Source organism: Pteropus alecto, unplaced genomic scaffold (genome assembly GCF_000325575.1).
Source record: "Pteropus alecto unplaced genomic scaffold, ASM32557v1 scaffold131, whole genome shotgun sequence".
In the NCBI taxonomy this organism is placed as follows: domain Eukaryota; kingdom Metazoa; phylum Chordata; class Mammalia; order Chiroptera; family Pteropodidae; genus Pteropus; species Pteropus alecto.
In genome coordinates this window covers 25121520-25148039 of record NW_006434709.1, presented here as the reverse complement: position 1 = coordinate 25148039, position 26520 = coordinate 25121520, and the positions used below count along the sequence as shown (strand labels likewise).

General features: G+C 31.8%; 1 protein-coding gene and 2 pseudogenes across 3 annotated transcripts in view; 2 read left to right on the top strand and 1 right to left on the bottom strand.

The window, feature by feature from the left end:
- SOS1 (SOS Ras/Rac guanine nucleotide exchange factor 1) overlaps nt 1–26520 on the bottom strand; it is a 118066-nt gene that overhangs the window by 42043 nt on the left and 49503 nt on the right. For all 3 annotated transcript variants that reach the window (XM_015587582.2, XM_015587583.2, XM_006909653.3), the window contains 6 exons: nt 25890–26054; nt 24143–24352; nt 20511–20654; nt 11837–11947; nt 11662–11760; nt 477–604 (listed from right to left, as the gene is read on the bottom strand). In XM_015587582.2, the coding sequence (XP_015443068.1) occupies nt 477–604; nt 11662–11760; nt 11837–11947; nt 20511–20654; nt 24143–24352; nt 25890–26054 (857 nt within the window). The remainder of the gene's footprint in view (nt 1–476; nt 605–11661; nt 11761–11836; nt 11948–20510; nt 20655–24142; nt 24353–25889; nt 26055–26520) is intronic.
- On the top strand, nt 3331–3449 carry LOC112477945 (annotated as a pseudogene).
- LOC112478119 lies at nt 12346–12464 on the top strand (annotated as a pseudogene).

Below are 26520 nucleotides of genomic sequence, written 5' to 3'. Positions count from 1 at the left end.
CAGTGAAAAAAAGTAATTTAAGAAGTTTAAAAAAATTATTTAGAAATGCTTAAGTGGACAAGACCCAAAGCTAAAAATATGCACATATTATAATTAGGAAACTGGAAGCAATATTATCTGAATTAATGCCTCAAGTTATATAATCCCTAAAATAAAGGATACTAGTAATTTTACTTTGACAGAACAATGATGTTGACATAAATCTACCCAATGTATTTTACTCTATCTCTCCTTCAGCTTACCAGTTGACTCTCAGGAGGTCTTGTCTGGGAGTATGCAAGGAAAATGCACAATATGAAAGGTTTTTCAAACAATAACAAATTCTCTTGGCTTTGATGTCACTTCCTCTGAAAGACCAAGCTTGTCACTAAAACTATTTTCTTCATTGTTTACTTGAGAAGGAAACTGAGATCCCTGAATTTATACCATAATATTCAAGGTGAAAAAGAGGATTATAAAAAAGCAAAATTATTCACCTCAGTCTTCGTTTTGCAAGACTTTTTGAACATATTTTTTCCATACCACTTTGAACATTAAGCAAAGCTGTTATTGCTTGTTTCAAACATTCCTTGTCTTCTTGATCTTCACTCTTTTCTTCTAACTGCTGTAAAGTGAAAATGATAAATCTGAACCAGTAGAATAGTTTGGACAAAAAATAATAAGCCCATTTTATTTAAGGATAAATAAAGCTAACACTGACTCAACTCTTTCTACGACAATAAATTTTTTTAAATGTCATAAAATATAGTGAGTCTTTTTCTTCTTTGTGTATTACTATCCATTTCAACATGCAACCAAGTTTTCCACATTAAAAAAAAAAAAGAGTAGGAATAGTGTTAAAAAGATGTCACGCCCTTGTGACAGGCAGTAATGTGCAGTTTCTCAGACGCATATATGACTGAAAAAAAATGAGGGACATAAATTATCTTTTTAACTTTATAAGACTTAGCACAGGAGTAGGCACATAGATGAGATCTTTTTGAAGTGTGCGATTCCAACATTAATGTTGTAGGCAATAGGATGAAAAGGAAGATAAATATACAGAGAAGGATACAATATAGTGGAGAGGAACTTGAAGACACAAAACCTAAGATCAAATTTTGACTGTACTTCTCTGTGACCTTGGGGAAAATTACTTGACTTCTGAGCCTCACTTTTCCCATCTGTCAAATGATTTTTATAAAAAGCTGCCCTGCCTACTTTACGGGGTTGTTATAAAAATCAAAGCACTTTGTAAATGGCAACATACGATGTAAAGTGCAGGTAGTTTTCTTTGTTATTCTACTACAGAACTAACAGTATCAGGAAGAACTTTCTCAGTATTCACATTAAGATTTTGAGTAAAACTAGAAATGCACATATTAGTGAAACTCAAATACATTTTCTATTAGTGACAAATATACTACATCTGACAGAAAGTCCGTACTTAAAAAGGATTATCTTCATTAATAAGTACTAATTATAAATACAATAAAGTGGATATAAGGCAAGCTAGCAATTAACTGAGGTATGAGAGACAATAATTCGGTAACCTTATAAAGCTATTTCTGGCGGCCAAAAAGGAAAACTTAAGACATAACATTTACTCGATATAGCTTTCTTGCAACATTTAAGAACACTTACTCTCTACCATAAAGGAAAAGATTTGAGAAATAAAACCATAAAAATAGTTGAAGTTATTGATAAAGATTTACTTTTCAATAAGCTTCACTATTCACTAGTACTTTAAGGGTTTTATGTTCTTGAGAGGTCTTCCTTAAAGATCAACCATACATTCCTTTCTGCTTCAACTGATAAAGATGAGTGATAAACACACATACATACACATAAGTATATACTCATGACTTGTGAAAAGTAAACATATTTCTATTCAATGCCCCAAACCATTTTTATAAAAATAATTTACTTAAAATATCTTCATGCTCAAATATTCCAGAAGTAATAAATACCATATTGTAATGTCTATTTAATGCTCAGCTTTTATTATCCAAATGTCTTATATCATTACTGAAAATTCACCATATTTTCCACTAGAGACATAATCTGCACTTTTTAGGAAAATACTCAGTCTCAATTGTGTTAAGTAAAATGAAAATCTCTTCATAATAATTTCCAACATAAGGTTAAAAAAGAAAAAATAGTCTCTAAAGAATAAGAGACTTTAAAATATATACATTAAAAATACTCAAATACCTTTTACTCAAAGTACTGCTCTTCACTATGGCCAGCTAGATTAATGAAAGTCAATGGCCAAGTGTTCATAAAGAAAGATACTAGGTTTTTAGTTAACAGATATTACTGGTAGGCTAACAGCTGGCTTTGGATAATCAAAGTACCTCCCATCTTTATTATTTTCAACTATTAACCTCCCATTTGGCAAAAGTTTTGGAGATAAAATGTTACCATTAACCTTACCAAGTTTAAGCTTCAAAGACGGCAGATAATCTAACACTGAAAACAATATTCAATAAGGGCAAAATTCTACATGGTGTAATAATGAAAGCATCACTAAAGAGTGAACTATTTCATTCAGTTGTTTCAGAATTTGATCACTCAATATTCAAGTTAATATGATACAAGGCAATTTTTAAAAGAGTTGACACAAACAGGTAGCAGAATATTATCGAGTCTTTCACATTCTATTATTTGATATATTTACATTATTAATTCAGGCAAACATATCTAAAGTCATACAAAAGACAGTTCTAACACACACAAAAAGAATTATGAAAGTAACAAATTCACTTAGACATGAATTTGATTTTTCTATTCTAAAAATGGTTCAAATACTGGACTATTTTATCATTTAACTTAGCATTTCACATATAGAATATACGAATATCTAAAAAGTATTAATATATTTCAAAACTCATAAACTTTTTTATATATAAAGCTTTTTAATGAAATAATTTTTAAATATATATTTTTTACCTTCATAGACTTAGTCAAGCATCTAAAATACATTTCAATATAATAAATGACATTTCTTATAAGTAGTCTTTGCTCCTTTTATTCAACATAGCTGATTTAGACTGGGCATTAGTATAGAATAATTCAAGCTAACTACCAACAAAGGGGTGGCTTATTGTTGCTACAGAAACAAAACAATGGCAATTAGTATGTAAATGAGACTCCACAAAGCAGCATCCTCTTGTTACTAAAGTGATATTCAATACCAACCATGCTTTTCATGGATGCCTATTTCATAACATTCATTGTGTAATAACAACAATTAAATTTACAAATGCAGTTCATTTAAATAGTTGTAAAAAATTATCAAATCCTGAGATTATATTGCTGTATATCAGATTATATTTAAATTTATTTAGAGTCTATGGCCATGCCACCCTGGACAAGCCCGATCCCATCTGATCTCAGAAACTAAGTAGGGTCAGGCCTGGTTAGTACTTGGATGAGAGACCACCTAGGAAGACCAGGTGCTGTAGGCACAAAAAATAAAAAAAATAAGGGATTGTAAGCTGACAAGGTCCTTGCAATCTGTGAGGTCGACCAAGGGTTGCCTCACCTAAAAACAAACAAACAAACAAACAAATTTATTTAGAGAATTATGTTCTAATGCACAATGAAAACTTTTATGCTCTATAGAGAATATAAAAATTAAATTTTTAATAGAAAAAAGCCACTTCTACCAGTGATTACTTTTTTATGGAAATAAGTAGGAAGGGCAGTAGTAAATATGGTATATTGCCTGTCTAAAGGAAACCTCGAGAGATAAAATGGGTTAAATTTAAGGAGCTGTGAACTGGAAAAGAACATGAACAATTATATTTAGGGGAGGAATAAAATTCAAGATTGGTTTATACATAAAAAATAAAGTGTTTTATCCTGATGCATTTTTTATGAGTTCAACTAATTCACAAACATATAATGGTTTCCTTTTTTTAAAAAAATTTGAATTCCTGTTTTTATTTCTAGAAATTAATTTTTCCAATATGAAAGTATATAAAATGAAGGAACTGCCATTTACTTGATGGCAGAGGCAGATAGGACCAAAATCCAGGATTCCCGAACTAAAATGACTTTGGAATACCTAATTAGAAAATATTCACCAAATAAAACCCATTCCATTCAAACAGGTAAACTACAATGCACAAGGATGCCAAAATATAGAACAAAGAAACATACATTATAACTGTCTAAGTCTTAGGACATAAAAAGAAATATTTATCTTTATCTTAAATATTGTATACATAAAAAGAGCTCAAAATGTGATAACACAAGCAAAGACGAGGATCACATTTGGATTTTAGAATGGTTACTAGTACACTGTTTGATGATCTACTAGAGCAGATTACAATGTAGAAAATACATAGTCAAAGAATAAATTTAATTTACTAGTCTCTTAACAGATGTATGGAATATTATCTAATTATTTCAGAAACCAACTATTTAAACCAACTGCTCTTGATTCTTTGCTATGGCATCACTCAAATATTTCATTAAAGGCTGAGTGCAAGAACGGCAATGACACGCAAATAAATTAACTATTCTTTTATAGTAGCAGCGCAACTAAAAGCTATGGGTAAAGATGATGAAATTCTTAACTAAAATGAGATTTAGAAATTGTCTGTAAATTCCAATTACTCATGCTATTTTTTAAGTCAGTAAGTAAATTTTATAACCAGTTCTTTCCTTTTCCCACCAAAAATTATTTTTTAAATTAAAATGATTTCATATATGCAGATAATCCCTTACAATACATAAAATTTCAACCAGTAATGTTAATGATATTAACAAAATTTGATCTTTTACTTAACCAACCTAAGCCCTCATTTTCACCCGACAATTGAGGAAGATGGTCATTACTAAGGCTGTATAGATTACATGTAATAAATAGTATAAATTTACAGTATAAATAAATAGTATAAATAATATAACTCTTCCATAAATAAAGTCTTAAAATATAAATTAAAACATGACTTATAATTCACTATTAGGAAATAAAAACAAAATTCTCAAAGCTTTTTGAGAAAAGTGAAAAATTTTATTGAGATAAGTAGTCTTTTGTACACTTTTGAAACTACAATATTAACAGTAGCTGAGTGGGAAAATAAACTCAAAAGAGCAGATCTACGGGGAAGGCAATCAAGTCTCAATCAATTAACTAATATTTAATTAACCATTATTTATAAGCAATGAAAATGTGATAGTGAGCAAGCCAAACAGATCCCTGCTATTAGAGCTTAGAGTATAAAAGAGAAGACGAATGACAGAGCGCTATGATGGTGAAAATACAGAGCTCTTGACCTAATAAAGGGAGAGAGGATGGCAGAGAAGGTTTCCAGAAGGAAATGACTATAAGACCTGAAAGATAAGAATGGATTAGCCATGGGAAACAGAGGTACAAGAATGTACTAGGCAGAGGAAATAGCATGTATGATTCAGAGACTTTTAGGACCACGACTGAGAAAAACTAGGCGACAGGTAGAGCCTGGTTAGGTGAGAAGGATGAGGGGTAGGGAGAGGTGATAAGTCAAAATGCTGGAGAAGTAAATAGGGACCAAGTCATAACTGTAAGCCTTATTAGGAACTTGAATATTAACCTGGAGAATGGGAGCCATTAGGGTTTTAAGCTAGTGACCAACATTATCCAATTTACATTTTAGAAAGATGGCTTTGGTTGGTTACCCTGTCAAGAGCAGATTGGGGGAGGGGGAGAGAGGAGATGGGAAAGAGAAAATTAAAGGGAGATTTGTGATAATCCAGATGAGATAATCATGGCCCTGACAAAGTACTGAGAGGAAATGAAAAGAATCCAAAAGAAGCTCCTTTTCAAGAATGAAAAGGACTTAACTTGGTGACTAAGTGGATGTGATATGGAGAATGAGAGAGAGGAGTTGAGGACTCCTAGGCTTCTATACTGAGCAACCAGTTGGATTATGGAACCATTCACTGAGAGAATGAGCACAGAAAGAATAGTTCTGCTGATTAAGAAAAGCGAATTTAAGGTGCTTACACAATAAACAAGCAGAGTTGTTCAAAAGCTAACCGAAAAATAAATAAGCCTACATTTCCCCAATTCTCTTTTAAACCCCTCTCTTCATTGAATCCTTTCATTCCTAATGAGACCAGCATAAGTTCCTATTTTCTTCATGCTCCTAAAATCGACCTTTGGTATAACAGGTTTGTTGCCATATAGCAAAGGCGGTCAGTGCCTTTTCTAAATCAACTTAATAAGTAAATAATAGGGCTGTGGGTGGGAGCAGGAGAAGTATGTGATGGGGTTCAGGACACACTACCCCCAAAAACAATACCTTGGCAAAGTGACTATTTTAAGCTGAAGGAGTCTGAGAAAACAGAAGGAAGAGGGAAGAAGGTCAATGACCGTCCTGCTTCTGTTTCCTCAAGCTCCTTCTGCTTAAAATAGTCACTATGCCAAGGCACCTATGTCATGTAAAACTTATATTTAATAAATCTGCATGCTTTTCTCCTATTAATCTGTCTTTGGTAGTTTATTTTTCAGACTCAGCCAGGGACTCTGAGAGGGATGAGGAAAAATTTTCCTCCCCTACAGAAGCTTGGAGTTAAAATATTAAAATACAAACAAACAAACAAAAAATATTTTAATAGAGAACACTACAGCATGTAAACTATATCTCAATAAAACTTAAAAAAATACTTTAAAACTTTTTATATATCGGCTAAATATCGGCTCTTCAGTTTTTTGTATACCTATCGGAGTAGAATATCTTTATTCTTAAAATGGGCTTTTAATGGTTTTAGCCATTAGATTGAGAGTAAATTCAATTTCCAATCTGAAATGTGCAGTAATCAAAAAAAAAAAAATAAGATTTTGAGGTTTTAGAAAAAGTAAATGGTAATATTTAGAGCAACACTATCTATTGGTAATTCAAACCTTAATTTTAAAAATACAACCAAGAGAAGAGAAAACATAAAAATTTTATTGTTGATTCAGTTTAAAGTTTATAATTAAAAAAATTACACTAGCTGAAGTTTATAATTAAAAATTTTATTTGGATGTCCTTAAGCTAATTAAAACGAGTACTTAAAATTTCATCATAAAAATCTGCAAAATACTTAAAAGTAGAAAAAATAAAATGAGTACTCATAAACTTCATCCATATTTGGCAGTTCTTAAGATTTTACTAAATTGGCTTTCTTCATCCCCTTTTGTCTTTCTTTACTGCCAAAATGGAAAATAAATAAATGTAATCATTTAAATATATACTAGGCATTAAAACTGTGTATGAAAAAGTTTTCAACATGTCTGATCAAAAGAGAGAGATGTTAAAAGTATCATATACTATTATTTATTAATAAAATAATTACCCAGTTAAATATTATAATATTAAAAAATAAAGAAAACTTTTTAAAATATAGAGGTACTTTATGAAGAAAAAGATCTTATATCTTTAAAAAAATAGAAACTGCAACATAACTGAAAGGCCAAGATGATAGTGAATAATGTTACTGAGCTCCTTTTATTATGACTTAGAATCACTATTTTTACTGTGAAGCCACTTTTATTTTTATTATTAGCTTTTTAGAGAAAAACAGAAGTTAGGTGAATTTCTACCTAAAAAAATAAAAATAACTGGAAACCATAATATTTATTTGATGACGAAGTGATTACACGAAGCCAAAAAAAGTGGTGGGGGGAGGTGTGTGGGAGATATTTTTAAGTATTACTGTTGTGTTTTCTAATTGAAATAATCTTAGTTAACTGTAAAAAGTTTTCAGAATTCCCTCTAATTGGATGAAATTTATGTACTGTTTTTGTTTGAAAATATTTCAAGTCCAAGAATGGCATCCAGGTGAGGGAAAAGATAAATGATAATCAAGAACAAGTAACAGCAGTTTTAAAAAAAAATAAATGCAACCAATTTTTAAATATGCCCAATATTCAAATCATATGTTAAATAGGATCCAGCTATTCCTATCTCTGAATCTATTAAAATATATTTTCTAACATTAACAGCTCTCATTTCTACCTGAGGAATCTGAGCTGCAGCCCTTCACTGTTTCTCTCCACAGACATAACAAATACCGAAGAATTATAAAAATGTTAAGAATTCCAGTAACGGTGGAGTGAAGAAGTCTTGAGAACCCTCATGCAGATAACAATTACACAATCAGGACAAAATATAAAACATAACTATTTACAGGCACTGAAAAACATCTTAAAGAAAGCATAACTCAGCAGCATGATTATTATTGAAAAGCTGCAACCAGAAAATGTATACTCCCATGGTGACAGTGAGGAAGAGTGAGAGGAAAGGAGTAGCTTTACAGGCTAGGAATGAAAGAGCAGAGTTTAGAGGAAATGTAAGGGGGAAATCTGTAAAAGAATGAACTGCAGAAGGGTTGAGACCCAAAATCTGAGAATAAATTCTACCCAAATATCTGGCTGACTGCTAAACTCTGCAATCGTGGGAAAACTCCAAGAAGTCTGACAAAAAAGTAGGCAGAGACCAAAGAGAAATCTACTATCGAAAAGCAGAGCTGTAATGAATGAGTTCTGCTGCTTTTTAAAAACTTAGTTTATTCCCCAATTGTACACAGCTCAAGCAGCAGAAAGCTGAAGCTTTACTGGTTTAAGGTACCAGGGCACACAGGCTGAGGCTTTCAGAGCAGCTGAAAATTAAGGGACAATCTCCAGGTGTAAGGGAACCATGGAGACTGTGCCCCCAAATCTGAACACAATTTCTGCCCAAACACTTGTCTGACTGTCAAATGTAGGGAAGACCCAAGAGAGTCAGGCTGAAAAAACAGTCTATGGAAATCCTAAAAAGTGAAAAGAGATATCAGATACTGCACAATACAGAAGAGACAAATTTGTAGTTGAGTCCAGGGAAGTTAACAGCCTACTAGAATAAAAAACCAACAATCATAAATAAAACAAAACAAAACAAAACAAAAATCTCCCAACCTCCAAAACCCCAACAATCCTCAGTCCTCAATCCAAAGTTGTTAATTAGGGTAAAAAATTACTACAATAGAATCCAAAGTTGTTAATTAGGGGGAAAAAAAGTGAACATATTATATTCAGGAGAAGAAAGTCAATGAATAGGAATTGAGTGCAAATGGGCCCAGATGTTGGATTTAGGAAGTACTTTAAAGTGGCTTTTATAATCTTGTTCAAAGAATTAAAGGGATACACGGTATTAGTTAGTGGACAGACAGTTAATCTCAGATCAACAGAAATTACCAAGTGGAAGAACAAAGAGAAAAAAAAGATTTAAGAAAAATGAACTGTCTCAGAGACTTGTGGGACAACATAAAGTGAATCAACATACATGTAACTGGAGTTCTAGAAAGAGAAGAAATGAGAGAAAATGGCAGAAAAATGTGAGAATGTAAAAGCAAGTTAAAATCTGAAGGGTAGAAAGGAGTCTGAAACATTAAACAGGAGATCAACACTAAAAATGTTAGCATTTCTCATTATGAAAATAAAATACCCTTTAAAACCATTTCTGTTCTTACCTGAGAGAAAATTACAAAAATTATAAATGCCCCTCACAGCAGTTAGTTGATTAAAAATTAAAAATTCAAGTAGTAAAATAATCAGCTGTTTATTTATAAAGGCTCTTGAATTACACTATCCTGTTTAACTTTAGATATTCAACATCTGTGGTCACATAAAATACCATTTAGCTCACTGCTTTGAGCCCATCATTTCTGGATAAGAATTTCTAAATTTAGAATGCTAGTTCAAGGGAATAAAAGCTAGACAGTCTTCTGCTGGGCTTATTTTTATGACACTAAGAGAGAAGATGTGTTTTTTAAATCTCCTCTTACCGCTGGTAATAAAACATCAGCTAATGGGTAGTACAAAAAAAATGGTTTTAAGCATATAGCAATTAAACCGGATAGAGAACATGAAAAAAAAAGAGTAGAGAAAAAGATGATCTAGAGGAGAAAATGTTTCCAAACTGGAAGAGCAGCAAACCAAAGCCATTAACAAATTCACACAAAATATTTGCATAAGGGCTTTACAGAGCATATTTCTTTACTGAGAGTTTTTGGCACACTATGTGAAGGCCATCAGTGAAAATTTAAAGTGTATGAGGTAACACAATTCATATTTGCCTTTTCCAATTTGTTTTATGTAGCATCAAAAAAAGAAGAAACTACTTTGAAAAGAAAGTCTCCTACTTTTAACATTTCTCAGTTCTTGATCCTACGTTTTCCAATCACTGCACCATTCGGTTCGCAGTTATCTGTAATCTTTCCCACAATCCTGTATTTAAGTATTGTAATTGCCTGTACTTGCAGGAGTAAATAATTTCTCTTATATTATTAAGATTATTAGGTTTTACAGCTCTCTGAACCTTCATCAAAGCTTCTTGTTCTTATTTATAAATTAATAACTGCTTCGAGGTTTCATATGGCCTTTACTCTGTCAGAATTTCATTACAGACTCTGGTAAAAATCCCATTAATAGCAATACCATTATGAAGAAGGATTCCATATAACAAACTTATCTGCAAATGCCTCATTATGACTATGGATTGTCAAAATAAATTCTTGGTAAAGAATGAGTTTACACACCAAGTGCTTCCTCTTGATTCTCTTAAAATAATCATCCTATACTACCAAAGATCTCAAATGGCATTTTGTTTGAACTCTAGAACAGAAAGCTAAAAGCTCTGTAATTCTGACTGATAATTAAATCTTTTAACTCCCTTAGTCCTTTCCCAAATCAGACATTCCTACTTGAGAAATCTAACTGAAGTCCAAATTACTACAGTGGAAAGAGACCTTCTATTCATTCAATGATTCATTATAGAGAGCCCATTTCATCATGTACACCTGCAAACTACAAACATGATCTCTAGTAATACATTCTCCATGACAAAATCATGACATTAAATAGAACTTTAATGAAACATTCTTTTAAAGCTAAAAAATCATAACATTAATGCATGTCTCATTTTGTCTTTATGGGGCTAGTTCACAAAGAGTAAAAAGAATATATTATCTCATCCATTATTTTAAATTTTTCAGAAAAAAATGTTTTTAAGGACATATTATCTATAATCTAAAGAAGACATCATTAGATACATTAACTATTTAAAAGTAAATAACTCTGAGCTACACTCCTGAGTGAGAATTTATATAGAGTAAGGTTCACGTTTTCTTAATTTCAGTGTATAACAGGAAAATGGGGGGAGCAAAACTCTTTCCTTTTTGTTGAATGCTTCTTAAATTGATTTTGAACTGTGATCACATGGTAAATTTTTACTGGGATTTTATATAGCTCATTGCTTCTAAAGTAATAATAAGCAGTTTTATAGAGATAGCTGCAAACTTGAGCTACAAAATTTAGGTAATTAATCTTCCCCATTTGGCCTTATTCTCACACTAAGTTCCTGAATCTGCTGAGGCCCCAAAATGGAGACTTGAATGCATAAATCCAAGGTTGTTTCCAAATAACTGACAATGTAAAAAAAAAAAAAAAAACCCATAAAGATACAAGATAAAAAAATCTGATCATTGCCTTAAAATTCACTATTAAAATTGGAGAAAATATGCCACTCTTTTGCAGATTCATTTATATTTCCTTTTTAACTAAAAAAAGAAAATAGATACAGACTAATGTCCATGGGTGTTCACACAATAATTCACAAACAAGGTGGTAAAATAAAAAACTGCATCACACTTGAATATTTTTCTTACCTTCAAAAGTTCAAAGTAATGTAGACAGTGGTAAACCGGGGCTAGAAGCAGCCTGGGTAAAACATATTGAACAGCTTCCTTGAAACCTTCGCCTATTGACTAGAAAACAAAGCTTATTAATTTTTTTAAGTTTACTTTTCAGACATCATATATCTTGTTTTAAAAATTACTATACCTGTAAATAAAGTGCTGCTCCAGGCTTTGATAACTGACTAAGAAAATGATCGTGAAAACCAGGTCGTAAAATATCTCGAGCATATGATTCATATGGATCAAATGCCAGTTCCTTAGAAAATAAAGAAGGTAAGACATAAATAAACTTTCTCAAAGGCAGAACATAAAAAACCCATAAACACAGAAAGACTAAATTATGGGCACATCTTTGCCAGCACAATTATATATTTCTTTAGCCTCTAAACAAAATTACATGGCTAGTAATTATAATTTTAATAGAATAAACCTAATATTCTCAGGAAAGAGAGTAAATCAATTCCTTCTGATGAATAATGGGATCCTTATATGTCATAACACTTCATCAAAGGAGTCTAGTAGAGTATTATTAACAAACATGGTCATAAAAATGAGCAGACTTTTGGTTCTGGAAAACAAATTAAGTGTAGCCTGAACACCAAAGAATGATATCTGCAAATAGACAAAGTATAAACATTTAGAATACTGGTGCCAGTCTATGGCCATGCCACTCTGAACAAGCCCAATCCTGTCTGATCTTGGAAACTAAGCAGGGTCGGGCCTGGTTAGTACTTGGATGGGAGATCACCTAGGAAGACCAGGTGCTGTAGGCTTAAACGATAAAAAAATAAGGGATTGTAAACCAACAAGGTTCTTGCAATCTGTGAGGTCAACCAAGGGTTGCCTCGCCTAAAAAAATAAAAATAAAAATAAAAAAAATAGGATACTAGTGCCAGACATTTATTTCCTCATAGTCATTTCTTAGTGGTAGACTTTTACTTTCTGTAAGCCAGAGGTAACAGTTTATATCATCTAAAATTCATTGTTACAGTTTTCACAAAACCATCAAGCAACAATTTAATCCAAATTGCCAATAATTTTTATCATTGTCCATCATTAATAGACAAAACTGTAATAGTTATGTTTAATAGAATAGATCTACTGTTTTTGATGACTCCTGAGGAAAAAGAGAGTAGGTGGCCTGTGCCCTATTCCAGGTTAAAAATAAACACACACACATACATACACACTCTTCAAATATGGTACTCTAGATTCTAGCAAGAGCTCATTTCTATGAAGGGTAATTCTAGAAGGAGGAAGAGGACATCTAGTGGAGGAGCACAGCAGAAAGAAATAAGAGGGAATGACAACAACAAATGATATTTATGTATTAATTACCCTTAATGTTGTTTTTTGGATTGTTTTAAGAAAAGGTTGAATAAAAACAACATGAGATCAGAAATGATAAGACTTGAGTTCTGTTCTTTGTGAAATGCAATATGGCATATAAGATTCCAAGTCATCCTGAATTCTTGAGCAGATTCCTAGTTCATCTCCCAATTTCAATTCCTTTAACTGTCCTTCCAACCAAAAACTTCTATAATAATATAACACTGGAAATTGTAGCCCAATCCATTGTAAATTTTATAGGAATAAATAGTTTCAACAACAGGAGTCAGGTATGAATAGGGTAGATGGAAGAGAGGAACAAAATGTGATTAAATTAAATTAGTACAATTTAGTAGTTGATACTTGGGCATGGGGATGGGGAGCACGGCAGAGGGAATGCAGTTAGCATTAATATGATAACTAGGTGGAGGGTCAGGGGAGGGAGGGAGCAATTGGGGGATCGTTTTATGAACTATATATGTCTAACCAATGTACTGTATGCTTGAAACTAATTTAAATAAATAAATTTAAAAATGTGATTAGATGCTTCTATCTTAGGTCTCTCGAACTCTAGAAATTATCATATACATCAGATATTATTTGCCATCCTCCTCTTTCAACAAACTCTAGTTTATTACAAATTTTTGTGAGAACTACATACATAAAAAAAAAAGCTAGACAGTAAAGTGGCTTACAAGCATGCCTTTAGAGTCACAGAGTTCCAACTCTGATAGTACTACTTATTAGCCGTGTGACTTTTGAAAAACTACGTACTCTCTAAGCCAGTTTCCCCATTGGACAATGTGAATAATGCCCACTTCAAGGAATCCTTTTCGAAATTAAATTAGATATTATATGCAAAGTGCTTACAATTGGGTATGCACATAGTAAGCACTGAATAAATGGTACCTAGTATCGTCATTCTAAAATAGCTAACATCAAAAAAAACCCAAACAATCCAATTAAAAAGTGGGCAGAGGACCTCCAAAGAAGACATATAGATAGCCAATAGACATGTGAAAAGATGCTCAGTGTCACTAATCATCAGAGAAATGCGAATTAAAGCCACAATGAGATATCACCTCACACCAGTCAGAAAGGCTATCAATAAATCAACGAACAAGCATTGGTGAGGATGTGAATAAAAGGGAACCCTTGTGTACTGTTGAGGGGACTACAAATTGGTGCAGCCACTATAGAAAACAGTATGGAAATTCTTCGAAAAATTAAAAACAGACTGTCACCTTATGACCCAGCAAGTTGTTACAAATGGTAAGATTTCTTTTTTATGGCTGAGTAATATTCTATGGTATATGTGTACCACAGCTACTTTATCCAGTCTTCTATTGATGGGCACTTAGGTTGCTGCCATATCTCAGCTATTCCACTCTGGGTATTTATCTGAAGAAATACAAAACACTAATTTGAAAAGATATATGCACCCCTACATTCATTGCAGCGTTATTTGCAATAGCTGAGATATGGCAGCAACCTAAGTGCCCATCAATAGATGACTGGATAAAGTAGATGTGGTACACATATACAATGGAATATTACTTAGCCATAAAAAAGAAATCTTACCATTTGTAACAACATGCGTGGACCCATAGGGTATTATGGTAAGTGAAATAAGTCAGACAAATACCCTATTATCTCACATGAAGAATCTAAAGAACAAAATAAATACTAGACCTATTGGAGGGATCACTTTGTAAATTATATAAATGTCTATCAGTTGTTGTGCACCTGAAACTAATATAATGTTGAATTAAACTGTAATTGAAAAATAAAAATTAAAAAAATAATAAAATAGTTACTATCAAGAGAAAAAAACTACAACTGGGAATACAAGCTCAAATCATATAGTTACATTCTTCAGGATAAATCTGTAGAATGGTAAGCACTTCTAAGAATCAATGTATAAGTTAACAGAGGATTTTATGATTAGTTTGCTGGTTAAAATGCAATACTTATAAGATTCATAAAGATGTTAATTATCAATATACATAACTGTATATTAAAAATTAGAATATTCTAAACATACAGAAAAGCAGAGAACAGCCTATCATTACTATATTTACCATCTAGCTCAAAAAAAGCAAAATTTTATAATACTAACTTTAGTTTTTTAAAAAAGTAATGAAATACGGTAGATATAATTGATCTAGACTCCTTTTCACAAGCTTATCTCCTCTCCTGCTGACTCCAGAGGAAAACATTATCTTGAATTTGAATTTTCATTTATTTTTATGCTGTAATTACATACGTATCAGGAAACAAGGTTTGCAAACTATAAATAAATATCATAATGTTCATATTCTTCTGCAATTTGCTTTACATTCAAAGTTGTTTTCAAGATTTATCCATTTTGATACATTCATGTAGTTCTTTCTAATTCATTTATTTTAAATTATATAATATTCTATTCTATAAATATCTTTTTTTGTAGGTAAATTTTTTTATTTGGAGATACATGCAGTTTTGAGAATACGCAAAGAACCTGTTTACACATTGTACACTATTCAGTTTCCCACCATGGTAACATATTGCAATAATACATATAGTGCAATATCACAATCTGGTCATTGATATTAATGTAGTAAAGTACAAAATATTTCCAACAAGGATCTCTCCTGTTGCCCTTTTATAACCATATCTCCCTCCCTTCACCACCTCTTCCTTAGCCCCTAGCATCCACTAATCTGTTCTGCATCTCAATGTTTTTTTCATTTCAAGAATGTTACATAAATGAAATTATACAGTATACAACCTTTTGGAATTGCTGAATTATATGGTAATTCTATGTTTAACTTTTTGAGGAACTGCCAAAACTGTTTTCCAAACAGTTGTACCAGTTTACATTCCCACCAGCAAGGTATGAGGGCTCAAATTTCTCCACATCCTCACCAATGCTTATTTTCCTTTTTATTTTTATTCTAGCCACTTTAGTGTGTGTGAATTGGTATTTCATAATATTTTTGATTTGCATTTCACTAATGACTAATAATGTTAAGCATCTTTTCATGTATTTGTTGGCCATCTGCTTATGCTCTTTGGAGAAATTCCTATTCAAATCCTTTGCCCATTTTAAAATTGAGTTGTCTTTTTGTAAGAGTTCTTTGTATACATTAGATACCAGATATATGATTTGCAAATATTTTCTCCCATTCTGTGTGTTGTCATCACTTTTGATGGTGTCCTTTGAAGCACAAAAGTTTTTAGTAAGTCCAAATTGTATATTCTTTTCTTGTGTAGCTTGTGCTTTTGGTGTCATATATCTAAGAATCCTTTGCCAAAACCAAGGTCATGAAGATTTAGCCATTCCTTCTTCTAAGAGTTTTATAATTTTAGCTCTTACATTAGGTCTTTAATCTATTTTGAGGGTATGCTTGTATATGTATAAAGAGTTCAATTTCATTCTTTTGTGTTTCTCATAACTTTATGACATCTTTTTGTGAACAGTTTTAAAAGTTTAATCTATTCTTTTATGGTTTGCACTTTCTATGTGTTCTTTCAGAAACCCTTCCTATTTCAAAGTCATAAATATGTTCTATATTTTCTTCTGAACATCTAAAGTTTTATTTTTCAGTTTTAGATTTTTAATCTATTGAGAACTTTTTGTGTATGATACGAGCTAAGAAAGAAATTTTTTCTTTCTATATGGATATAGTTCTTTTTCCCCATCTGTACACTGTAATCCATAAACAGTATTTCTATTCTTTTGGTGAGTTTCCTAAATGTTTTTAAAATCAAATACAGTTTCTTACCTACAAATTTTTCTTAATTTTAAAGAGTTTAAAGTTATTCAATGTTTCCGTCCTCCCAAATATAAGCACACTTTACACACCATACATTTTATCACTGGTGCTTAGAAGTTTAGTTTAACCCTTCCTTTTAAATACCAAAAAATTATTTGGTTTATAAATATTTGATAGTTTACCAAATTTACAAACACATTTTTCACTATTAGTTCTTGTATTCCTTGACTTCTGTCTGAGTACAATTTCCTTCTTGCTAAAGAACATCCTTTAATACTTTTTATAATGAGGGACTATGGGTAATAAACTCTCTTGGTCAATATATATCTTTTTATTTGTTCCTCTCTTTTTTCTATTTTATGATCATCTTCCACAATTTGATGAAATTTTACATATTTATACAATGCATCTGTGTAATCATCACCCGGATAGGGAAACAGAAATCCAGCACCTCAGACAAGCTTCTTCATGCTCTATGGTCAACCACTATTCTAACCTCTATTCCTCAAAATCTGTTTACATGTTTTAGAACTTTCTACGAATGCAATTATATAGTACTTTCAGTTTGTATTTTACTCAACATTATGTTGCCTTTCAGTAGTTCATTCTTTTCTATTGCCATACAGTATTTCACTGTGTGATTATGTCACAAATTATCCATTCTGAATAAATCTGTTACGAACATTCTTGAACATGTCTTTTGGTAAACGCAGGCATTCATTTTTGTTTGGTATAAACCCAATAGTAAAAGGGGTGGATCATAGGGTACACTGTATGCTTAGCTTTAGTAGGTATGCCAAATAGTTTTCCAAAGTAGCTGTACCAATTAATACCTCCTCCACCAGCAATGTAGCGTTCTAACTGCTCTATGGTTTTAAATTGCATTTCCTTGGTGAATAATGATGTTAATACCTTTTGTTCTTTTAGAAAGTACCCACTCAAGTCTTTTGCCTATTTTTGAAAAAAACTAAGCTGTCTTTTAGTTACTGATTTGTAGTTCTTTATGAACCCTAGGTGAGTCCTTCATTAGTTATAAATATTACAAATATTGTCTCCATTGTATAGCTTGGCTTTTCACTCTCTTAACTTTTTGTCTGTTGACAAATATTCTTACATTTAATGAAGTCCAGTTTATCAATCTTTTATAGTTACTGTTCTTGTGTCCTGTTTAAGCAATCTTTGTCTATTCCAAAGTCATGAAAATTTCTTGTGTTTGCTTCTGCAAGCTTTATTATTTTAATCTTTGTTCTCCCTCTAGAATAAAAGTTTAGTAGGGCAGAAAATACAATCTTCCCTCATTACTTTAAAGATATCACTAAACTGACTACCAGCCTCTATTGTTAAAGAGAAGTCTCCTGTCATTCTAACAGTAGTTCCTCTTTTCTCTTCACAACTTTTAACATGTTCTCTAGTTTTACTACAGTATCTGGCTATGGGTTTATTTTTATGTACCCTGTCCAATATTTGGAATTAATTCTTTTCCCTTCTTTAATTCCACCCCCTTCCACCCCCAAATTCCATCCCTGACCTATGGATATTGCCATTTCCCCTTAAGAACTGGATCTCTGAAGGTGGGGTGTCCCCTCCCACATGCTCGTGGGGTGCAGCCGGGGCCTGGCATACCCGCGGCCTGGCGCATCCAGGGCCTAGCACCCCCATCGCACTCGGGGGCCTGGCACACCTGGGGTATGGTCCGTGGCTCCACCTGGGGCGCAAACCCAGGATCTTCTGCGTGTAAAGCAGACATGCTAACCACTACACTATGGAGCCATCCCCTGAAATTAATTTTTGATATGGGAAACTGTATCTTTGTTTCTGAAAAATTCTCAATTTTTATCTCTTCAAGTATTGCTCCTCCATCATTCTTTGAAACTCCTACTAGAGGTATATTGAAGACTTTCAATGTAGCCTTTATTACTCTTAACTGGTCTTTCATATTTTATCTTAGTCTCTCTGTGTCATAGTCTCAGTGAATTCCTGAATTCTATCTTTCAAGTCACTAATTTTATCCTTGAACTAAGTCTGGAAAATGTTCTATTACATAATGAGTTTTTATTATAATGTCTATATGTTTAATTCCCCAATCTTCTGATACCTACTTGTTCTTGTTTCCTTCCCACCAGTTTTGTTTCACAATGTTTTCTTTTATAAATGGATCATATTCCTTCATTTACTTCTTTGAGCATCCTAAACTTCTTTGAAACTTTTAATCTATTGTACAAAATTAATTTCATCTGGAATGAATTAATTTTGTAATTGTTGATTTTGTTAGATGTAATTCTGAGCATCAGAATTTGTCTTGCATTTTAGAATTTACAGGATAGGTTTCTTAGGGGGAGGCTCTTAATTTTTAGTTTCCTTTTTTTCTCTCCCATCTTTTATGATCGCTCTTCTAGACCAGAAGCTGCTCTTAAAATTACTTTTCTTTCTCAGGCTCTGTGATCATATTGGCTTAATATTGTGGGATACTCAGTTAAGTTTTAAGCTATATATGTTATAAGGTAATGTTTTTGTCTCCCTACCTCAAGGCAACAATTTTCTATAAATCCTTATAGGCAGCAGGTTGGCAGGTTTCCCCAGCATCCTATTACAATTTGGGTCTTGATGCAAGAAGTCTTACTCACTTTCATGGAGCGCACTTAGTCCTCATTGTCATTAAGAGCTAAAGGCCCAACTACCAGAGCTCACTACCTTGAATGTCTATTCCGTTTCTGATCTTGCTTTTGAGTCTAGTTATGTATATTCATTTTTTAAAAAATGCTTTATTGACTTTTATGCATTTGAAGCAAGATGGGGGGAAGGCTGTAGTGAAGTTTAAACTTACCATACTATTTTGACTGAAAGTCTTAAATTTTTATGTTTTGTAAATTTGACCCTGTGTTATAACAAAAGATATAGTAGATTTTACAGTGAAACAAAGAAGAACTAGAAATCTCAGAATGATTATCAATATTAACTTATAAGGACTAGCTCATATATTTTAGCATTTGAAATATCCAAGGAGAGGGCAACCATTTTTGTACCCTCATGATAATAATGTACAGTTAACATATATTAAGTAACTTACTATGTGAAAGTGGTTATCTAAGTATTTCAGGTAGGTTATTTTATTTTCACAAAAATCCTGAATCCTATTGTCGTTATTTTATAAATATAGATACAGAGATTTAGAGATATGAAATGAATTGCCTCGGTCACATAAAACTAATAAGTAGCAGAGTTCAGATTAGTATACAAGTAGTTTGACCTCATATCCAAGTTCTATGGCCTCTTCATTGACAGGGTATGCATCTACTTTTCTTAGCCTTCCGATGTTTAGACAAATGAGTATCAGTTGTAAATGACTCCCTTCTATGCGATGTTTTATTTTTTAATTTTTAATTTTTTTCCAGGAACATTTTATTTTCAACAGTAAGTTATGTATATTTTGCACTGTATGTTCACCACCCACAGTTAATTTCTTTCTTTCACCACATATTTGACCCCTTTTAAACCTCATCTACTTCTTCCTTCCCTGTTTTTTTTATAATGGATGAAAAACTACTTTTTCTGTGCTTTGTAAGATAACAGAAACAAATGTTGCCAGCACCCTCTGAGAAAGGGGCAATAAAGCTGAGTAGGCAGCAGTTAATATCTATGACTTCAGCTAGAAACAAGAATTAAGATTCCAACTATAATGCAAATATAGGGCTTTTGTGCATATTTATTTGGGTACGTAACTTAAGTACTTACCTCTGCTAAGTCTTCAAAGCAGCTTCCTACTAATGGATGGGGACTGCCTTCATCAGTCATTTCTACAGTATCTTCTATATGGCCCAGTAACTTTACACTAAGTTCATGTATATCTACTATACGACTAAATATATTTTCTACATCCTGTTGGGGAGAAAAACACATTAATTCAGTTAGGTTATATAATAAGAAAACAAATTTTGAGCAGATAAGTCATTTTATAATCATAAAATTAAACAGGGCAAATACAATAAGAAATACTATAAATATAAGTAAAAGATAATTCAAAAATTTCTTTTGTAATAATGTACTATTTGCAAATACATTTCTCTATGTAAGTGGTGCTCAAACTTTTTGGTCTCAGGACTCATTCATACTCTTAAAAATGACTGAAGACTCCAAAGGGCTTTTGTTTATAAACTACCAATATTTACTATATTAGAAATTAAAATCAAGAAAATGTTAAAACATTTATTTAAAAATAACAAAAAACACTTTTAAGAAAAGCAACTGTATTTTTCTTAACTTTATTGAGAAGAATGGCACTGTTTTATATGTTTTTGCAAATATCTAACACCTAGCTTAATAGAAGATAGCTGGATTTTCATTTATATTTCTACATTCAATCTGTTGTGGTACATTATTCTAGTTAAAGCATATGAAGAAAATCTAGCTTTGCACAGATTAGTTGGAAAAGGAATGAGTATTTTACTAGTCTATTCAAATAATTGTGGATATCCTTTTCTTTTTTTTGTAGTTTACTGAGATATAAAGTCGTATATCTTAAAATTCACCCTTTTAAAGGGTACTATTCGATGGTTTTTATATATTTGCAGAGCTGTTCAATCATTACCACTATCAAATTCTAGAACATCTTCATCACCCCAAAAAGAAAGCCTGCATCCATTAGTAGCACTATGCACTCTTCTCTTCTTCCAGTCACTGGCAACCACTAATCTACCTTCTACTTTGCCTACTGTGGATATTTTTTATGAATGGAGTAAATATCATTTTAAGATATTAAACTAAAATTCAACAAATGGTAGTTCTTAAAGGTAGTTTCTGAATAATCATAGTTTGTCAATCATTCTTTCAGGTAAAAGTTGTGTTTCATGAAAAAAGTTGCTAGTTCAGTTTGCAACTCAATCATACAGTGCTTTTCTTCAAGACAACCACCATATTTGGTATGCAGCAGAAGTGCTTCATTCATTCTTCCTATTTCCCTCAGCTCTTCTCTAACCCAGAAATTTTTGTGGCATGCCAAGCTCTTGTTTGTTCTACTAGTAACGGCAAAGAATCCATATGAATCCATATAGTCCCCTTTTACTTCCTTTACTCATTCTACTCTTCTATTATCTTACTTTTATCATGAATAGATATGCATACAAGAATACCCAATACAACACTTTGTAACATCTATAAGGTTTTCTGTAGATTAGTTTCCTGGATAAATATTTTTGTTATGAAATATGTACTTAAAATATCAATGGGTATTTTCCAAAAAAGAGTTCACTGGTTTACCCTTCCATCAGTAGTGTATGGAAGCAAGTTTTGCTAAACTCGTATAACACTAAATATTGTCAATCTTAACTTTTAGAAAAGTAGTGAGATAACTGAAGAACAAATACTAATTTGCATTTATCCAATTACTGGTTTTGATTTGATTATCTCTAGTAGTGACTGTACCTTTTTGTCAAATCAACTTTGACATATGATTCATATCCAATAAGATACACATATTTTAAATGTACTTTTTAATGAGATTTTATATAGTTATTCCCTCTTATAACTATGATCATAATCAAGATACAAAACACTTTCATTACCATAAGAAGTTTCCTTGGGGCTCATCCCCTTTAATCATCACTACTGCCCAGGAAACGAATGATCTCCTTTCCATCGTTATAAACTAGAATTGTCTTTTCTAGAATACTAAACAAATAGAATTATATATAATCTTTTGTGTCTTGTTTTTTTGCTCATGTTTTGGAGATGGCATCCTTATTGTTGGATACATAACTACTTCATTCCTTTTTAATGCCGAATAGTATTCCATTGTATGGACATACCACTGTTTGTATATTCATTCACCTGTTGATGGATATTTGGGTTGTTTCTAGTTTGGGGCTATCACAAATAAAGATGTTATGAACATCCATGAACAAGTTTTGTATGGACATGTTTTCATTTCTTCTTGGGAAAAACCAAGGAGTGGAACTGCTAGGCTAGTTTATGTTTAAGAGATAAAAACCTGCCAAACTCTTTTCCTAAGTTTTTACACTAGATTACATTCTCACAAGCAATGTGGGAATTTTATATTCCCCCAAGCAGTTTCTTCACATTCTTTTCAACGTTTGGTACTGTCAGTCTTTTTAATTTTAGCCTTTCTAATGAGTGCATAGTAGTATCTCATTGTGGTCTTAATTTGCATTTACCTAATGACTACTGATGTTGAGCATCTTTTTTGATGTGCTCACTGGTATATCTTCTTTTATAAAATGTTTAAATATGTTACTCACTTTAAATTATCAGGCTGTTTTTTAAACTACTGAATTATAAAAGTTCTTTATATATTCTGGATACAATCCTTTGTTAGACATGTGTATTTTAAAATAGATTCTACCAATCTATAGCTTACATTTTTATTTTTCTGACAATTTTTTTGAGGAGTAAAAGCTTTTCATTGAAATGAAGTCCAATTCATTAATTTTTAATTTTATGATTCTTGATTTTTGTGTCCTAAGAAATCTTTGCCTTTCCTTTACTCCTTAATTTTTTTAAACAATTTTATTAAAATATCACTTATATACCAAGCAATTAATCCATTTAAAATGAACAATTCAATGATTTTTACTATATATTTATAGATTTGTACAACTCATAATCTACTCTTTTATTTTTCAATGTTCACTCATTCCCATAACTTGAGCCCCAATCTCAGTCTCTGTAGTGAGCACTGATTCTCCAACAGCCACCCATGGCTATGTGGCTACAGTTCTAGAAATTACTAGAAAGCAACTATTGATGATCTCAAATGTTCTCACTTGGCATTTCCCCAGAACCCTATGAAGTTGGTTTGATTAATACTGTAAGATAAGTAATCCCTTTCTAATTTTTAATGTTATTAGCTCCTTCTTTTGTGCTCCTCAAAATACTGTTGTTATACTTCTATTACGGTAATTACCGTAATTTAACTTAAGTTTACATCTCTTTCTTGACTTTAAACATGAGGGAAGGATTTGTTTCTTATTCATCTTTCAATCCCATTGCTAAATATGACACCTAATAATGTAGGCAGCACTGGTGAGTGCTAGCTGAATGACTAAAATGAGTTAAATTTAAAAGAATCTTCCACTTAAACAATAAGCTTTATTCTTTGGAGGACATGAAAGATTCTATGAATTCATTTGCACATCTAAAATCAGTCTAGTTTAGATTTCGTCTTTTAATTGCTGATGTTTAATTTACTGAAATGGTTGTAGCAACTTTGTGATCACAGTTATTATGAATTAAATCTCACAACTTAAAAAAATGGACAAACTAGCAATTATGAAGTATACAAATTCATATTTCATTGGTTATGTAAAATGAGCAACCCATGCAATGACATACACGTACACAATGATACTTACGTTAGTTGAAAACAATTTTGAATTGGAGACAAAAGGCTCTCTAAAAACTTTTATAATTAAATTTAGTTCCCTTATGTATTGTCGAATTTCTGCCATAAATGATTTTACCAAATCATAGTAAGTTTGCTCTCCTGAGGTGGAAGGCTCTTCATCAGTTAAAGATAATATATTTATATCTTCTACATCTTGATGAAACATATCCATCAATACCTATATAGTCAGAGATATAAAGTATAATAAAATATGAATGTAAAGTCAAATTTTAAGTTAGGCACTCTAAGTTATTCTTTGAATACAGTTCTTAAATGACAAAAAGCAAATACACAATTATCTCTTCTTGGATATATTGCCACAGCCCCTCCACAGTTTCTCTAAAACAGAATCCAACATCTGACATCCTCCAAGTTCTCTATGAATACTATCTATCTGAATGTCTGTCTGTTTCTCTTGTTAACTTATTACTTCTAATTTGTTCCCGAATCCTATCCTGGATTTCTAACTTCGTTTTCTCATTTCATACCCTTGCCATTCCAGGGCCTCATCACTCATATCTGAATAATTCTTATAGCCTTCTAGTTGGTTTCTTTACCTACATCTTTTTGGAGACTAATCAAAACAAGTCCTTTTTTTCCCCTAGAAGTCTACTATTATTACTCTTGCCTTAACCTCATCTTTCTCCTCTGTGAACTTCTATATCATTAGCCCCATAAAGTATACAAGTATCCCTTCATCAAATCTGAAAGTTTGTTTTATACTTCTCTTGCATCTCCTCCCTGTGTGAGCACAGCATGTACTCAAAAATATTTTATTTATCTGATTCATTTATAAGTATCAAATATTTTGGATTCATTGGAAAATAATTATTTTACAAACAAAATACTTATTCATTTAAAAATATGAAAACATTTGAAATCTTTCATCAGACTAGGTGATTTTTATACATTCATATTCTAAAAACATAAACACTAAAACATAATTAAGTGGATTCAGTAATCAGAAAGAATATTCCAAATCAATAAGAGTATACTGAGAAAAAAATGGAATGAAATGCTTCACCAGAAAATATTTTCTTTTCTACAAAGTCATTTTTATAAAATGAAAATATTGCGGCAGTACAGTGAAACGACTGAGAGCTTTAGACTCAGATATGAAAGTCAAATCTAGGCTGAGATTTCTTAGAATTTTCTGGACCAATTTCTTTATCTCTCTAAACTTCAGTTTCCCTTTTATAAAATGTCCATAAGAGCATCTACTGTAGGGCAGTATTATAAGGACCAAATGAGATGAGTCGCACATATGCTTAACTTTCAAAAATGTTTGCTCTTAAATACTCTTAGAGTAAAACCATAAAAGCAGTATCTTAAGAAAGCTAGGTATTGAAATAAAACTCTCAAGAGTTAGTATTTTTGTATTTTCAAAAATTGTTTTCAAGTAAATCAAAGACCTTCTAAATCTTCCAATACAAATAAAATTTTAAGAAATTCAATCCTAAGAGATTATTACTGTTAACCCAACTTCAGCAAACGTAAAAGAAAAACTGCATGACATGTTGAAACACATCTTAATACTATCTATATAATACTCTACTTCCATAAGCCATAAAGTGATATTTTGAGTACTTGCTATTAGATTATTAGAAATATACCTTAACACATAATATACGATTTTGTTGTCTGAATAGTATGTTAGCATCCAAAGTTACAAATAAAAATTTAAGAACTAAACATATACAAGATCAGTATCCTACCTTATCAGCACACATTGCCACTTTAATATCTTGTTCTGTAATTTCATAATGCCGTATATTTCGTACATAATTCCCCACCAGCTTTAAAATGTCTGCAGAAATGTATTCTAATACTGCTACTATGTAAACAGAAACCTGGTGGTCAATTTTATAACCTAGGACCTCCTGAAAAATTAAAAGAAAAGCATGTTTAAAAATCATATACTATAAATTTGATAGTGGTTAAAAAACATGCATACAATTTAGCTTAACTTTTACTGAGGTCTGTAATTATCAATAGCATTTAATTTTAAGTGGCTCATCTGTGAACAATATACATATTGCTATTTGAAAATGTAAGCTAAGAAAAGGTATGGCAAAATTACCTATGATCATGTAAAATACTTACAAAATACAGGTTACTACAGAGATAACAAAGAGATAACTCTTAACCTAGAAAGGGAAGTCCAAATTTGGGGGCAGAGGGAAATACTCATTGTTACCTAATTCAGAATACCTGAAATTTACTATGACAAAAGAGTTTTTTTTTTTTTTTTTATGCAGAAAGAGTTATATATTACTGGTATATGGGAATATCTACTAGCCTTATATGTCTATCCTTCTTTCCAAAAGAACCTGGGCCGCCCCAAAC